Raw genomic sequence first — 15,792 nt, 5'->3', positions numbered from 1 at the left:
CTAAGACTCAGTTTCTTCATCTGTAAAATGGAGATGATCCTACTTCTGTATCTTTCACAGCATCATTGTGAGGGAAGTGCTTCTGAAATGATGAAATACTAGAATAACATGAGCAATTTAGATGGATGCACAGGCAATGTGAATAAATGAGACAGTTATGTACTTTTAGCCAGAGTAGGTACAGAGAGGCACGTTATTATCAGTCCATATTTTGAGGGGGATTCAAACATTCAGGGCTGTATTTTCAGCTTTATCCATTTTGTTTTGCAGCCAGGGAAGACTAAACAGTCGGTTCCAGACGGCTTGGAAATCATCATGTTTCTATGAGTGTTGGTGTGCCTGGCACAGTCTCACAGTCTCGTTCCTTCAGAGCCTGCTAGCAGAGGCTGGCAAACACATGGGCACATACATGAATATGCTCACATGTGAGCTCCTACACACCTGTACTTGGGCTCACAGACCACTTATCCCCTTGATCTATGGTTGGGCATGTGTTGGGTTTAAAGGAGCACATTTCTTCCTCTGACATGATTGCCTCGTTCCCCTTCCCCCCAAGTCCCTCCTCACTCCCCCACATCCCTGCCCTGAGCAGATGCCTACTGGTAAGTGTTCCAGGGGGTTCCAGTTGAAGGACCTAGGGAATGTTGGAGTTCTGTGCAGGGAGGTGTCGAGAGGTCTGTTTGCATCTGACTATTGTGAGCTGTCTTCCCCTATTGGCTCTGAAGAGCCTATGCTGAGCTGGGTCTGCATGACAGGGGGAGGCTCCGTGTCAATAAAAAGAGGGGGAACCAGGCATCAGAACTCCAGTTCTGAGGAGGACCACGCTGTCCATTTGCAGCCCCTGTCGCTGCTGCAGTGAGATAGGCTGCTCAGGAAGGACAGCTCCTTTCTCTGACCCCAGGGACAAGACCCTACTGAATCTGGCAAGAAAGCTGCTGGTGGTGGACCTCCCGTGTCATCAGAAAGCATACCTTCTATGGGAAGGTGAGAAGCTTTTCAGGACAAAGAAACACGCACACAGGTAAAAATTTCAGCATGGGCAAGAGGGTGGGGAGTATGGAATTTTTTTTTATTGATTTGTGTTGGGAACTCAGGTTGGAAGCCAGGGCAAGTGACCCTCTGAAAATTTCACACTGGGGACTCATTAGTAGTCCCAAGGATAATTTATTGAGTTTCTATTTCCTGGAATTTCCCTGTAGGTACTATTCCTTTTTGAAAGGAGTATATTCTTTTATACATGTAGTTGGTAACTCAGCTTTGCTGCCAACTACACTTTGTATATGGTAAGCCCAGGGCTCTCTCAGTCTTCTGGTTTCTGGGATGACTGGTGCACTCTCAGTTCTGGGGTACATTCAGCCAGCTCAATTTCTGTCTACTTTATGCAATACTCCTCAACAAGCTCCATGTTCTCTCCTTGGTCAAATAGAATGGAATGCTTGGGGTTGATAAGCATAACTCAAATGTCCATGGTACTTTATCAACACAGTGCTTTACTTATGAGAGACTTTGGAAGTAGGGAATGCTAGTATTATTCTCCCTATTTCTAGATTAGGAAACTGAAGTCAAGAAGGGAACTGACTTCCCCAAGATCACCCAGCTGGTCAGTAGCAGAACTGAGGCTGAAAGTTCTTTTGACTTCAAATCCAGGGCTCTCCTTGGAGTTTCAGAGAATCGGGATGTTTAAAAATAAGGTTTGTGATCTTTTCTAGAGTTTAGATAACAAGGACTTGGGACATTAGTGAGGTCCAGAAAGTCATCAATTGTCATGTTTCAAAATGTACAACCAGTGCCAGCAGTTTTCCTTGTCTCCCAATCACTTTTAATTATTGATAATGTTATTCCTTTCAGTGCCTTGATTCTGGGTAATTTTTCAAAGTATATAAAACCTTTGTCTTTTTCTCAGAGGAGAAGAGAGAACAGATTCTAAAAGCAAGCATAGTTGAAAATCATTCCCTTTTCTTCTCTTCAGTGATACTTATTTTGATGAAAGCGGTAGAGTAGCATGGACAGTGACAAGAGACCACTTAGGGAGAGAAGAGAAAGAGTGACAAAACCTCCTGTCTGAATGAAAAAACCCAGACATATTTTTCTTAAGTGTACAGGATTCTAAACTTTTTCTAAGAAGAAAAGTTTCAAAGACTCTGAAGAGAAGTTTATTGACTAGCCAGATAATACCAGGTGTTTGAAAGGACAGAGTATTAGAGGCTGGGAGAACAAGATTCTAGTCCTATCTTTGCTTTAAACTAACAATATAATCTGGGGTAAAATTATTAAAAATTAAAAGTATCTAAATTATGCTTAATACTCAAATTTTGTTGGTGGTGAAAAGAGACTAAGAATGAAGAGGGTATGGAACTATCTACCATGGATTTGTTGTATCACCACTTGGGACAAATCACTTTCTATCCAAGGGCTTCATTTTCCCCAATTATAAAAGGAAGGAATTGGAGTAGATGATCTCTCTGATCTGACATTTTGTGCCTGGCATGATGTTACAGTCTCATTCTAAAATTCTATGACCATGATTTGTTCTTCTCTGAGACTCAGTTACCTCATCTGTAAAATGACATAAGTTGGTTCCTTTTAGTTCTAGCAAACTATGATTCTAAAGGTAAATGCAACCACTTTTTACTTTCTATAGTGTCTTTTATCAAGTCTTCTAGTGCTTTACAAATATTTCTTAATCATATTTCCCCTCCTGAAATATGTGCAGTAGGGTAACAGATCTGATTTCAACACCCCTCCCACAGACAGAAAGCCCTCATTCCCCATTATGCTTTTCAGAGATTGATAAAACATATGCTTCTTTGTATTTCCAGTCTGACAGGGACTCCTGCAAGTGTCATTGTTATGTGAATCAGAATATCAATTTGCTTCTTTTCTTTCCTCCATTCCTTCTTTCTCTCAATTTTCTTGCTTCTCCTCCCTTTTCCTTTTGGTTCTATTTCTGTAGGTCATTTATCTCTAAGCACAGCACAGATAAATCCTGCGTGGGGTAGTCGGTGCAGGAGTGGGTGAGTTAGGTGTGTGGGGGAGGCTTTTGCCAGCTTGCTGACAGGTGACAGGGAGCCCACTGTTTTGTCCCCTGTGAGCTAGGGGTACACGAGATGGTACGTGCATCCTGCCTCTTCTAGAGAGAGTGTGGGTTGTGAAGGCTTCCACTCTGAATGCTCTCTGTAAATGACAATTTTTTAATTGGTCAGGGAAATGGAACAGTTTTGTAAGCTATTTGACCATCTTCAGTCACAGAATATCAGAACTCGGGGAAACCCCAGAACCCAAAATTTAGATAGTGGTGAATTGGAAGAGAACATAGAGCATATATTAGATGAGGTAAAACTTAGATTGTCAGGGCTGAGAGTATATCTAACATAGAATGTCACAGTTGGGAGGGAGCTGAGAACATAGAATATTTAAGAGCTGGGAAGGGCTGTGACTCATAGAATGTTAGAACCTAGGAATTTTAAGTGACAATTTCTCAGTTCTTACAGACCCCCTGGTCCAAACCCTCCCTAAATAGGAACTCCAACTAAATCATCCTTGACATCAGGTCATCCAACCTCTGTTTGACAGCCTCTGGTGATGGGGACCCTAGAATGTAAAATTTTATCACTAGGAAGAATCCTTTAGAGGCCAGATAGTATGAGGGATCTTAGCCTTTATTCTGTCATGATCCCCTTGGTAGCCTTTAGACCTCTTCTTGGAATCATATTCATTGACAACAATGTTAGATTTCAGTTAAAACTTGGTGAAAGATAAGGATTTAATCCCCCTCTCCAAGTTCACAGAAGCTTGAAATATAACAAAAACAACCACAACAATAATTAGAGTTTAAATAGTGCTTTCTAGGTACTTAATACTAAGTACTTTACAAATATTATCTCCTTTGATAACCACAAAAACCCTTGGGAACTAGGTGCTGTTATTATTTCCATTTTACAGATGAGCTAAAAGATGAGGCAAATAGAATATAGGTGATGTGCTCAAGCTTCATACAGCTGGCTAGGAATCTGAGGCCAGATTTGAAATCAGATCTTCCTGACTCTAGGCCCGGCACTCTACCCACCATGTAGCTGCTTTGGGCCTGTTTGTAGACTCCTTGGTTAGGAGTTTTTTATTACTGTTTATTCAAGTTATGTCCGACTCTTCATGACTTCATGTAGAGTTTTTTTGGCAAAGATACTGGAGTAGTTTTCCATTTCCTTCTCCAACTCATTTACAGATGAGGAAATTGAGGCAAACAGGGTTAAGTGCAAGTGTCTGAGGCCAGATTTGGACAAAGATAAGTCTTCCTACTTCAGACACAGCCCTCTCTTCACTGTACCACTTACCTGCCTTGAACCTAAGTATGGATCCCTTTGTTAGCACTCTTTGATTTAGTCCAACTCCACCATTTAACATATAGAAAAATGTTTATCCCAAGTGTATTATTATTATTATTACCATGTTCAAGGTGACGAGTTAGTTTTAAAGCTCATTAACCCATAGGATTTAGGGTTGGCAGGGGCCTGAAAAGCCATAAGCTCCAAACTCCTTTATTTTTACAGACAACAAAACTGAGGCCCAATGATTTGCTCAAGATTATCCAGATAGAACTTGGTCCTCTGACTCCAAATGCAGAGCTCCTTCCACTACCCGCCAGCTGAGTGATAAATGTTCTCTAACATCTAGCAAATCTGCATGACCCCCTACTGCTGCTTCTTTTTTATCTCCACCCTGAAATAAATTCATTTTATCTTTTACCTTCAAGATCTTGGAACCCTTTTTGAATGTTGGTTATTGATAGTCCCAACCTCCAGGTCTCTGGGACTTTCCACCATGGCCATTGTATTTTATTAGTTGTCTTAAATCATTTTGATAGAAATCAATATTTGGGAGATGATTTCAAGAAATGTCAGAGAAAATATAGAGAAGTAACCTGTTTCTCTAACCCATTTTCATCAATTCCTGTCACTTTGGGACATAAATGACACATTCTTCATCGGAGCTGACAAAGAGCTAAAAATATTTAATGAAATAGAAATCTCTGCCAGTAAGACAGGGCGCATTAGGCACTAAACATTGACTCACTGACTTTAAGGAAGCATGAGGCCAAGTCCTTTTAAGCTTAGTGTTGATCAAAGCCTCCCAACTACACACAAATTGATTTACTGGAGAGTGGAGTTAAATGGGAAGGCTCTATTTAGGACTCACATTTCTGAAAGCTTCTGAATGTGCCCATAATTTCTCTTCCATATGCCAGATTTGTTCTCTGGGTCTCTCTCATATCTTTGCTTTGCCTGAAACACAGGTGCTTCCTCTGGTCACTCTATACAAAGACATGACTGAATATTTTTATCTAGGGTTTTAATAGCCCTTTGCATCTCAGTCAGTGAGAAAACAAAGCACTTGAGTTCAACATATGTTTATAGATCTTTTCTTTTCAGCTTTGGGCTATGATCCTTCAACTAAGTGGGGATAAAAGCTAGGAATCTAGGAAAGTACCAACAGAGAAAAATGTTTATTTTTTTTACTATGCCTTTGGAAATTTAAGCTTCTTAGGTAACCTGTTTTCCAAGTTATCTTTCCTTCTTTTTTCCTCTTCAACATTGCTTTTGTCTTGTTTGATCACTTGTGCATTTCTTTGTTTCATTTTGTTTCTCTTCTTCCTCTCCCACTTTCTCTGCATGTTTCATCTCCTGTTTTGATTAGTTTTCTTTTTCTTAATATAGTTCATGCTCAGATTGTTTCTCTATTTAGTCACTTCGATTGAACAAAGATTTATTATATAGAATACATAGAATGGCTAGCTAGATGGCACAGATAGAGCACTAGGTCTGGAGTTAGAAAGACCTGAGTTCAACTATGACCTCAGAGTCCTCCTAGTTGGGTGACCCTGAGCAAGTCACTTAATTCTACTTGCCTCAGTTTCCTCATCTGTAAAATGAGTTAGAGAAGGAATGGCAAATCTCTTTGCCAACTCCCCCCCCCCAAAACCCCTCCAAATGGTGTTCTGAAGAGTCAGGCATAGAGCATAGGAGGCAGCTTGGCATAGCAGATAGAGAGTTGATCTCAGGTTTCAAAAAACAGGTTCAAGTACCACCTCTGATTAATATTGATTATGCCACAATTTCTCTGTGCCCCTGACAACTCTTCAAAACTACAAGTTATGTCAATATACATTCATAAGGGAGTTTCCTTTTTTGAAATCTATATACATAAAAACATCATTTAGCACAAAAAAGACTTTAGAGATTATCTAACTTGATACTCTCATTTTGTAGAAAAAGAAACTGAAGCTCCAAGGGCTAAGATACCTTGTCCAGATTCACAGAGGAAGGAAATCATACAACCAGTATTCAAGCATAGATCCTCAGATTCCAAATTCTATGATGTTGCACTAACTCTCATGACTCAACTGGCCTACTCTCCACTCACCTTTTTTTTCCTCACCCTCTCTTCATTCACCTAACCCAGAACATGCCCAATTTAGATGCTCTTCTTGGAAAAGAGTTATTTTTAAACTATTTTTAATTTGTTGTGCAGTGATATTGACCTCTGCTCTGTTGTTCCGTTGTTCTTTCCTCTGGATGTTAGCCTGAAATGAATTTGTGGCTGACCTCTTCCAGGCAGGGACTTCAGCCCTTTGTTTGCTGTATCTCACCCATTATGAAACTAAGTGATCTGCATAGTTTGCCTCTCAATACAGATGGCAAATCATAATTCATAAGGTTTTCATGAATATTGAGGCTACAAAATAGGTCCATTGTTTCCCATTGACCTCCTTGACTCACTATGAACAGAGAGAGCTACATTGCCTGGCCCTATGAATGGTATGGTGGATGTTGAATTTGTTTTGTCTTGGTGGAGATTAGTTTGGGAGTAATTAACTTATCATTTAGATCATTTCATATGGTAGCATTATTGGACCAGCATCTTTTAGCGAAGAGAGTCCTGGGCTGGGATTCAGTTCATTTATATCTACTTGTAGTCACCATGTACCTTGGCACTGTGCTGCTTACAGAAACATAGAGACAAGAACTAAAGAGACCTTGCCTTCAAGAAGCTTATATGGGGGAGGGCAAAGTTGGGAGGGAATAGCATATACATAAAGAAATCAGTAAATAAACAAAAAATTCACTATATTATGTGTGTATCTATACATATATATGTATAATTACATATTAATTTCAGAGTAAAGAGAGAGCTTAAAACCGGAAGGACCAAGTAAAGACTTATACAGGGAGTAGCACTAATCTGAACTTTGAAGGCAGATAGGCTTCCAAAAGACCAGGAACTAGAAGCAGTGGGGAACCTATGTATCCTGTCTGTAGCTTGCTTGTGGCATATAGTTATGTCATTTCCCCCACTAGATCATAAACTCCTTCAGGTCAAGGACTATTATTTGCTTTTCTTTATATCCCCACCCTTAGCATGATGTCATGGTACACAGTAGTGTTTAATAAATGCCTATTGATTGACTGTCAGAGAGAAATTTCACCCTGATGTCAGGAAACACTTACTAATAATTTTCCCACAATTGACTGGGCTTCCTTGAGAACCTGTGGATTTCCCTTATTGCAATCATTGCAATTGCTATTATTGTCCTCAAAAAAGAGGGTGGATGACTATTTTTCTGGTAGGTTATAATGGGGAGTGTGTGTGTGTGTGTGTGTGTGTGTGTGTGTGTGTGTGTGTGTGTGTGTATTTTAGAGGATGGGTTGGATTAGATGACTGGAAGATTAGAGATTGTAATTCTGTAGGCCCGGAACAGAAACTTAACACATCCTTGATGATCATAATAATGCCTATCTTATAGTATTGCTGTGAGGCTTAGATGAAATAGTATTAAAAAAGCATTTTGCAAGCTTTATAGCATTAGACAAATGTAATTTGTTATTATCAAGTCAGTGATATATTCTTGATATCTCAAAGTAATTATAAAAAGTAACAAGCCTAGAGTCAAATGCCATTGGTCCATATCACAAGATGAAATGATTGAGGCCAAGAGAGGTTAAATGTCAAGCCCAGGGCCAAGTTTTTGAGGTCAAATTTGAGCCCAGGTCTTCAAGACTTTAGGTCTAGTGTCCTAATTATTATACATTCTTCCTTTACATCCTTGGAATACTGAAGTAAGGAAAGGTGAAATATTTCTTTCTTCAGTGACTCCTCTCTTTCCCCCAATTTACCTGGGGCTGATTTCAACCTGAGATAGGAAAAGAAAGGAATCATCTGTTCTCAAATCTTGGTGTCACATGCTTCCCTCTAAACTTGCAGAACATAGTCAAATGATAATATTAGGCGAAGATCTGTCCTCGGGCTGGTTCTCAGCCCCAACAAGCTTGGTAGGCCTGGCATCCTGTTTAACTTCAAGCTATTCCAACTGCTAAATAAGATGTCCTGAGTATTAGATTTGGAACCAGAAGGGGCCCTAGTCAGGAATCTTAACGTTGTTGATATCACAGATCCCATTGGAAGTCTCTCTAGTAAAGCTCATTATTCTTTTCTTAGAATAATCAATTAAAACAGATAAAACAGTATATAGATAAATATAAAGGAAATCAATTAAATTGAAATAGTCATCAAAATGTGTTTTTTTTTAAAAGTTCATAGACCCTAGGTCAACAACCTAGTCCAACTTCTTCATTTCACATCAAAGAACTTGGAGTGATCTTCCTAAGGTAGTAAGTAGCAGCTTTGAACCCAAGGCTGCTAACTAATACTGAATTGTTTTAAAAAGAAACTGCCTAGGGGCAACTAGGTGGTGCAGTGGATAGAGCACTGGCCTTGGAGTCAGGAGTACCTGAGTTCAAATCCAGCCTCAGACACTTAACCCCATTGCCTTGCAAAAACCAAAAAAGAAAGAAAGAAAGAAATTGTCTCCTTACAATGAAATTTCTTTGAAAGGGAAATATATATGCATTTGTCAAATGCATGCATGCATGCATGTGTATGTATGTACACACAAACACAAGGTTATATGCATGTCTTTGTATAAATACACATCCTGCATGTGTACACATGCACACAATATATTTATGCCTATTTCTATATCTCCTGTGTGTATTGTGTATACCTATATACATACGCATATATTTTACATGATAGGCAAAAATGTGCATATACAGGTTGTCTTCCAAATTTAATACTACATTAAGACTTTTTGGATAGCCTGTGTTTGTATATATTTATTTTGGTTTAAGGTATTAGATACAGTATTATTAATTTACATATGGTATACAATATATTATATTTGTTCATTAACTTTTATGAGCATATAACCTATACAGATGTGTAGGTGTGTTTGTGTATATGACATGCATGAATGAGCATACATATTCCTTTCAAAGAATTTCCATTTCTTTTTAAACCAATTTATTATTAGAAGTTCTGAGTTCAAATCTTGGCCCTGCCACATATTATCTGTGTTGCCTTAGGAAGATCACTCCAAGTCTCTACACTTCATTTTATTTTTCAGTAAAATGAAGGAGTTAGACTAGGTTCATGGGGCCTTAACCTGTGGTTTATGAAATTAAAAAAAATTTAAATAGGGCATCTCAGAAATCTTAGGGCAGTCTTAAATTTTAATCAACTTAAACCTACAATAAAACTCTGCATATGTTTGTATATGATGAAAAACAAATCCAACTATAGATTGCAAACAAAATGACAAAAATCATATTTGGAGATAAAAGGGCAGCTTATTTTTGGACCAATAGAGTAGTCATCCTCCAGCTAAGACCTCTTCCCATGACTCATTGTATGGTATTCAGGGTGACTCTGAACTCTTGAGGCTTCTGCCAGTAAAATACAGTCACCAACCAATCTTACCAAGCTAATTAAATCCTGACTGAGAGATGGACCTATATTTATTGCCCTGATAAATGTAGAGGGGGAGGGTCATTAAAACTTAGCCCTTGGGAAGGGAAATGATTACTTTTTGTTCACAGCAACTCATAAAAGGCATCTCCTAAGGCATGGAGGTGATCCATAGAAGTGATCATCGTGTTTCAGTGCATACCAATTCTGTTTTCCAATAGATGTTTATTTAATTCAATCCACAGAAAAAGCCTCTGGATTGAGGTTGGCTAGTAGCTAGACCTTTTGTGATCTATCAGCCCTCTCCTCCCAGAATAAGATCTACATTTTCCTTTTTTATTCCCTTTCCTCTTCACTGTTTGCCCTGAAATAACTGTGCTGGTTTTGAATTCCATTAATTCAAGGCCAGAAGGGAGAGAAACTAGGTGATTCTGTTACTTGAACCCTTCAGTGGTACCATGGTAACAATAATTGAGTATTTCATCAAATGAAAATGTGTAAACATATCAGAAAAGCACCTTTAGTCTTCAGCTCTGTCTTCTCTATCCTTCTCTCATCTTTTCTTCCTCTCCTCACTCTTTCTAGGTTCCAGTTAACTCCTTTCCCCTTTTATGCTTTTCCTTTTACCCCTCCTTTCACTTCTCTTTTCTCCCCTCTTCTTTTCTTCCCTCCCTTCTTCTCTTCTTTTCTCCCTTCTCTCTTTTCCTGTGTGTAGCAATTGAAGTAGCAATTATTGCTAAGAACTCTGAGACTGACATCTCAGAGAATCCCTCCTGCTAACAAATCATCCAAACTCAGAACTGAGGCTCTATTCATGATTTTAAGTGAGGTTACAATCTTTGAGGAGCAACTTGAAAAGACCACAGAGGTACGGAGAGGAAGAGACTTGCCCAAGGTCATACAGAGAGTAGTAATAAAGCAAGGCTAGAGCCCATGACTTCTAGGCCATGACTATTTCCACTGAACAATGCCACTGTGTGGTTTGATCTTGGGCAAATCATACTTTGCTTCAGTTTTCCCATTTCTAAAATGAAAGAATCAGTCTATATTCCTTTTCACTTGGACATGCCATGTTTTATATTTTAAAGACCCTCCCAGACTTAATATTCTATGTTCAAATTTCCCTTTCGATAATCTCTATTTCTGTAGTTAATAATTAAGTAGGATGAAGAAGAGTGAAATCCCAGAGATATTACCAAAGAATAAAAGACAGGATTTAATGGTAGGCTAGGTATATAGATGAAGGGAGGCAAGAGGCAACACTCATTTTTTTTGGGGGGGGGGAGGTAAGATTTGAGTTCTACATTTTTCTCCCTGCCTCCTTTTTTACCCCCCTTCATGACAGCAAATAATCTGATATAGTTTACACATGTATAAGTATGTTAAACATAACAGGCAAGAGTCAAAAGAACAGAACAAAGTCTGGACACTTGTCAAATTTTCCACAGACCAGAGAATGGCTTTTGATGCATCTGATGACCTTATCACTAGTCCCTGTGTTTCTCTTTCTCCATTTACAGAAAGTGTTTCTAAAAGAAAATGGAGTGGCAGGTCTTGATTCTGATTCTTTGCCTCAGTACATTTCCCTCAGTCTCTGCTGACTGCCCAGCCCAATGCTCCATGTGTGCTGTGCAAACTCAAAACCTGGACAAGCCCATCAACCCATTGGTAGGTCTTGAGTATATCATTGTTATTCTAAGTATTGTCTGAGACACAGATAATTGAACTGCTCAGAGGAAGCATGGGGACAGGCCATCATAAAAAGGCCTGAGCTATCAGGTAATCAGATTGCTTCTATTTTGGGGAAAGGGAAGACAATTGAGGTTAAATGACTTGACCAAGATCATACAACTAATAAGTGTCTGGGGCCAGATTTGAACTCTTGATTCCAGTCTGGGGTGTTCTATTCACTACACCACCTAGATGTCCCCAGATTTCTTTCCAAAATTTTACTAGAGAATAATATGTTTGAAGTGCATGACACCTGGGACATAGATTATCTCAATCTTCTAGAAAATGTTATAGGAATCTCCAGTTATTTCTGGCAGTAAAGGTGTTTCTTTCAAGAAATTAGGGCAAGAAACTAATTTTACATCTCTGATTTCTTTTCTGTTTCTAAATGTATTTTGTAATGGCTCACTCTTAAATGGTATGGCATATATTAAGATGTACACAAAGGTTCTTTCATCTGTCAGTTCTACAATATTATCATAGGGTTGTGGGCTAGCCTTTGAGTCTTCCCTCTAAGATTATCTCCAATTTATCATTCATCATGTATACATATTTATCATACATATCACTTATATCATGTATATACATATACACAGATATTTATGTATGTACACACATACTTATCTTGTTTGAATATAGTTGTTTGCATGTTGTTGTTCCATTAGACCAGGCTCCTTGAAGATAAAGACTCTTCCCTATCCTTCTTTGTTTCCCTAGTCCTTAGTAGAGTGCCTGGCACTTGTAGGTACTTAATAAATGTTTCTCTACTGACTTGACTGTTGTCTTTTTGCTTGGTGTGTTGCAGACATGTTTCCTAGAGTGTCAGACAATCCTGATGTCCAATACGGAATGGGAGAAGTGTAAAAGCTTTCTGTCGCTATTCACTCCATTTATGCTGGGCCTTCATGGGAAAGAAGAACTTGGAGGTGTGTCAGTGGCCTCTGAAGAGTTGTATGGAGAGCAGGCTAAACCCTACCCAGAGCTCACCAAGTCCATGGAGAAGTTGGCCAATGTTCTGATGCAGGAGAATGCCAGAGGCAGAGGCCTGAGCCACAAATCTGGGGGACTCCTCCCCAAGTTTGGTGAACGGGCTGTATCCGAGATGATAGAAGATTCGCAGCAGTACCACAGAGCCTTGGAGACAGGAGATCTGGGTTACCTTAGTGAGGACTCGGCAGGAACCCCAAAAGATCAGATGAAACGCTATGGGGGCTTCCTGCGCAAATATCCCAAGAGGAGCTTTGAGGTGGCTGGGGCCAGCGATGGCCAGGAGCAGGAAGACTTGCACAAGCGCTATGGGGGCTTCATGAGAAGAATACGCCCCAAGCTCAAGTGGGATAATCAGAAGAGGTATGGAGGCTTCCTTCGACGGCAGTTCAAAGTGGTGACACGGTCCGAGGAAGATCCAAATGCCTATTCAGGGGAAGTCTCTGGTCTATAGACCCTCCCCTCAGCCCTCAGCAGAAAAGAGTTAGGAGTTGATCCATTTCTTGTCTGGACTAATTACATCATCCCCATACTTTGTGCTTGGCTGCATTATTTTGTTCAGAAGGAAGATCCAAGCCCACTTTAGGTCCAGTCCATCCCAGTCCAGGGAGTATCCATGTCTGAGGTTAACATCAAGGAGAGGCATGTTGGTTTCAATCTCATCTTCCATTCTTTTCTGAATGGAACTGAGGTTTCCTTACAGTACCAAAACAGACTGACAAAAAACAATAGATACACATATATACAAAAAGCAAAAAAAACACCCAGATTACCCCCATCCCCAAAGCAGTGGATTTTGATTGTTTTTTTCTCCTTCTCCAGGAATATCTTATGTGTAAGGGCCAATGTGTCTTCCTCCTTCCAAAGCCCATTAACATACACTTATGACAGCATAGGTACTCTTGTATCTGGACTACATTTCCAAAATGATTGGGTCAAAGAGTGTCTCTGTACTTGATTACATGGCCCCCTGAGAAAGAAATTTAAAGCCCTTGTCCCTAGCGGCTTCTGGGAAATGTAGTCCCATAGAACTGTACTTGCCTACCCAGACACTTTTACATATAGAATTCCTGAATTCCAGGAATGAGTGATTGAATCCTTTAAAGATTACTCTCTAAATACTCTCTAAAGAATGTAAGGGCCTAGGATGTCCTCCATCATTTATTCATCCCCTCAACAAACATTTATTTAAGGCCTAAAGTGCAGAGTCTATTATGGGTACTAGAATGAAGACAAATTTAAGTAGATTAATGTCTATGTCTTCAAGGAGGACTCACATCCATCAACATATGAATTCCTTCTCTATTCTTTATTAGTGCTCATTCCAAGACCTTTCCTTTAATTTATTATCTAATGGATAAAGAGAATTGACATTCTTTGAACCTTGGAAGGTTCTTTTGGAAATGCATCCTTTAATAATAAGCTCCTTCTTTCCCCCTTCCCCAGCTAAGTAATAGAGGGAAAGGACCTTGAAAAAAACTATAAGTTTTATTATCAATAATAATGTTGATTGAGAGGGACACTGAATGAATCAGGAATATATGAAATATGCTTCCTTAAATATTTATGTAGAATTGAATATGAAGGGGAAATTTATGCTTGGATCAGGATCCATTCTGAGTTCCAAAACTTTAAGGGAAAGATTCAACAAACTTAAAATGCAAACCTGTTCCCTTGGCCCTCGTTAGACTAATTAAAATGATCAGCATCTTTCTCCTACCCGAGATGAACTGTGGTGGATTCAGACTGATGAGGTGAGGAATGATCAGCCACTTGAGTCACCATATCAGCTGCTGAGAGCCCACACCATATGGTCCACCATATGGGATTGACTTGGACTGAGGCCGTCTAGAAGCAACAGATAGAAAATGAAAGAATGCCTTAATGACCACCCTTTCCAATCAGCATCTTAAAAACAAACAAATATGGTAATGAAACAATTCAAAAATCAAATCAGCTCCTTAGGTAACTCAGAATAATGGCATTAGACCCTATAAAGCTGTAGGAGAACTATAGGAGGCAGACTGAGTCTTAGAATCTAAAGGAAGGAAGGGACCATGGAAACCATCTAATCCAGTTCCATATCTAAAACATAAAATCTCATAGTATCTTCTATAAGTGATCATCCAGCTTCCACTTGAACATTTTTGCTGATAGGAAACTTACTATCCCTCAAAGTAGCTCATTTTACCCTTGGACAATTCCGAATGCTAGTTGTTCCTTACTTTAAGCCCAAATTTTCCCTCTGATAACTTTCCTCACAATTTTAGCCCCCAAATATCCTCCTTGGGCCAAGGAGAACCAATCAAATGCCTCTTCTTAATGATAGTCCTTTTGTTATCTGAGGGTCAATGATACTGGATTTTCATGTATTATATAAATTACAGCCTAGCACAAATATTCATCTACAGTCATTGTTTATTGTGATGTTCCTAATGTACAGATTGTTTTGCTTCCTTTTAAAAAAGATTCAGTTTACATGACTAAACTGGAATGTGATCTGTTTGAAAGGGGGCAGTATCATGTCCCCCTTTTCTTCTGTATTATAAATAAAATGATGATGCTAATGTCTCTGTGTCCCATAGGCTCTATTCACAAAGTTTTCCTTACTTGTAGCAATCTAAAGATACTTAGGATTTTACTGGTACAATAGAGAATAGAATTACAGTTTTAAAGACTGTGAGGGATCTTAGAGAACATCTGATCTAATTCCTTCATTCTCACAGCTGAGAATACTGAAACTCAGGCTTAAGTGACTTGTTCATGATTACACAAATAGTAAGAGTAAGTGGTAGGATTTGAATCCTATCTTTTTAGCTCTAAGGTATTCTAATCATGATTCTATGCTACCTCTCTAATGGAAGCAACCTTAGAACACAGAACATAAAACATTAAAATTATAAAGGACTTAAGAACAAGGAATTTTAGAATTGGGAGGGACCAAAGAAATTATTTTGTAGAGGAAGAGACTGAGGCTGGGGTAGGGGGTGGTGAGGAAGAGATTTATCCAAGACCCCATATCAAGGTAGTGGCAGAGCTAGGACCTGAAGCCAGGTCTCCTGAGCACTCCTTCCATCATCCTGTCACACTTCTAATTTCATTTCACAGAAAATGTCAGCTTTTTTCATAAAAAGAGTTCCAGAGAAAGAATAAAAATTGGCATTTATATAGTGTTAGATTTTGCAAAGCACTTCAGATGCATTATCTCTCTCGAGTCACACAACAAAGGAGGAAACAAGCACAGTGCGGTTAAGTGCCATACTCATGGTTACACAG

The 15,792-nt window shown here is 39.1% G+C and overlaps 1 protein-coding gene across 9 annotated transcripts in view; it reads left to right on the top strand.

Annotated features, from left to right (window-relative positions):
* The window catches only part of PDYN (prodynorphin), a 138,646-nt gene extending 123,572 nt beyond the window's left edge, over positions 1-15,074 (top strand). For 8 of the 9 annotated variants that reach the window (XM_074211180.1, XM_074211183.1, XM_074211181.1 and 5 more), the window contains 4 exons: positions 902-1,021; positions 1,548-1,691; positions 11,319-11,466; positions 12,335-15,074. In XM_074211180.1, the coding sequence (XP_074067281.1) occupies positions 11,338-11,466; positions 12,335-12,970 (765 nt within the window). In that variant the 5' untranslated portion in view covers positions 902-1,021; positions 1,548-1,691; positions 11,319-11,337 and the 3' untranslated portion in view covers positions 12,971-15,074. The remainder of the gene's footprint in view (positions 1-901; positions 1,022-1,547; positions 1,692-11,318; positions 11,467-12,334) is intronic. The other variant, XM_074211182.1, reaches the window with a different exon arrangement.
* Positions 15,075-15,792: the final 718 nt, after the last annotated feature.

The sequence above is a fragment of the Macrotis lagotis genome, chromosome 1, assembly GCF_037893015.1.
Source record: "Macrotis lagotis isolate mMagLag1 chromosome 1, bilby.v1.9.chrom.fasta, whole genome shotgun sequence".
Lineage (NCBI taxonomy): Eukaryota > Metazoa > Chordata > Mammalia > Peramelemorphia > Peramelidae > Macrotis > Macrotis lagotis.
Note: the sequence above shows the minus strand (reverse complement) of the source record. Positions and strands in the feature narration are given on the sequence as shown.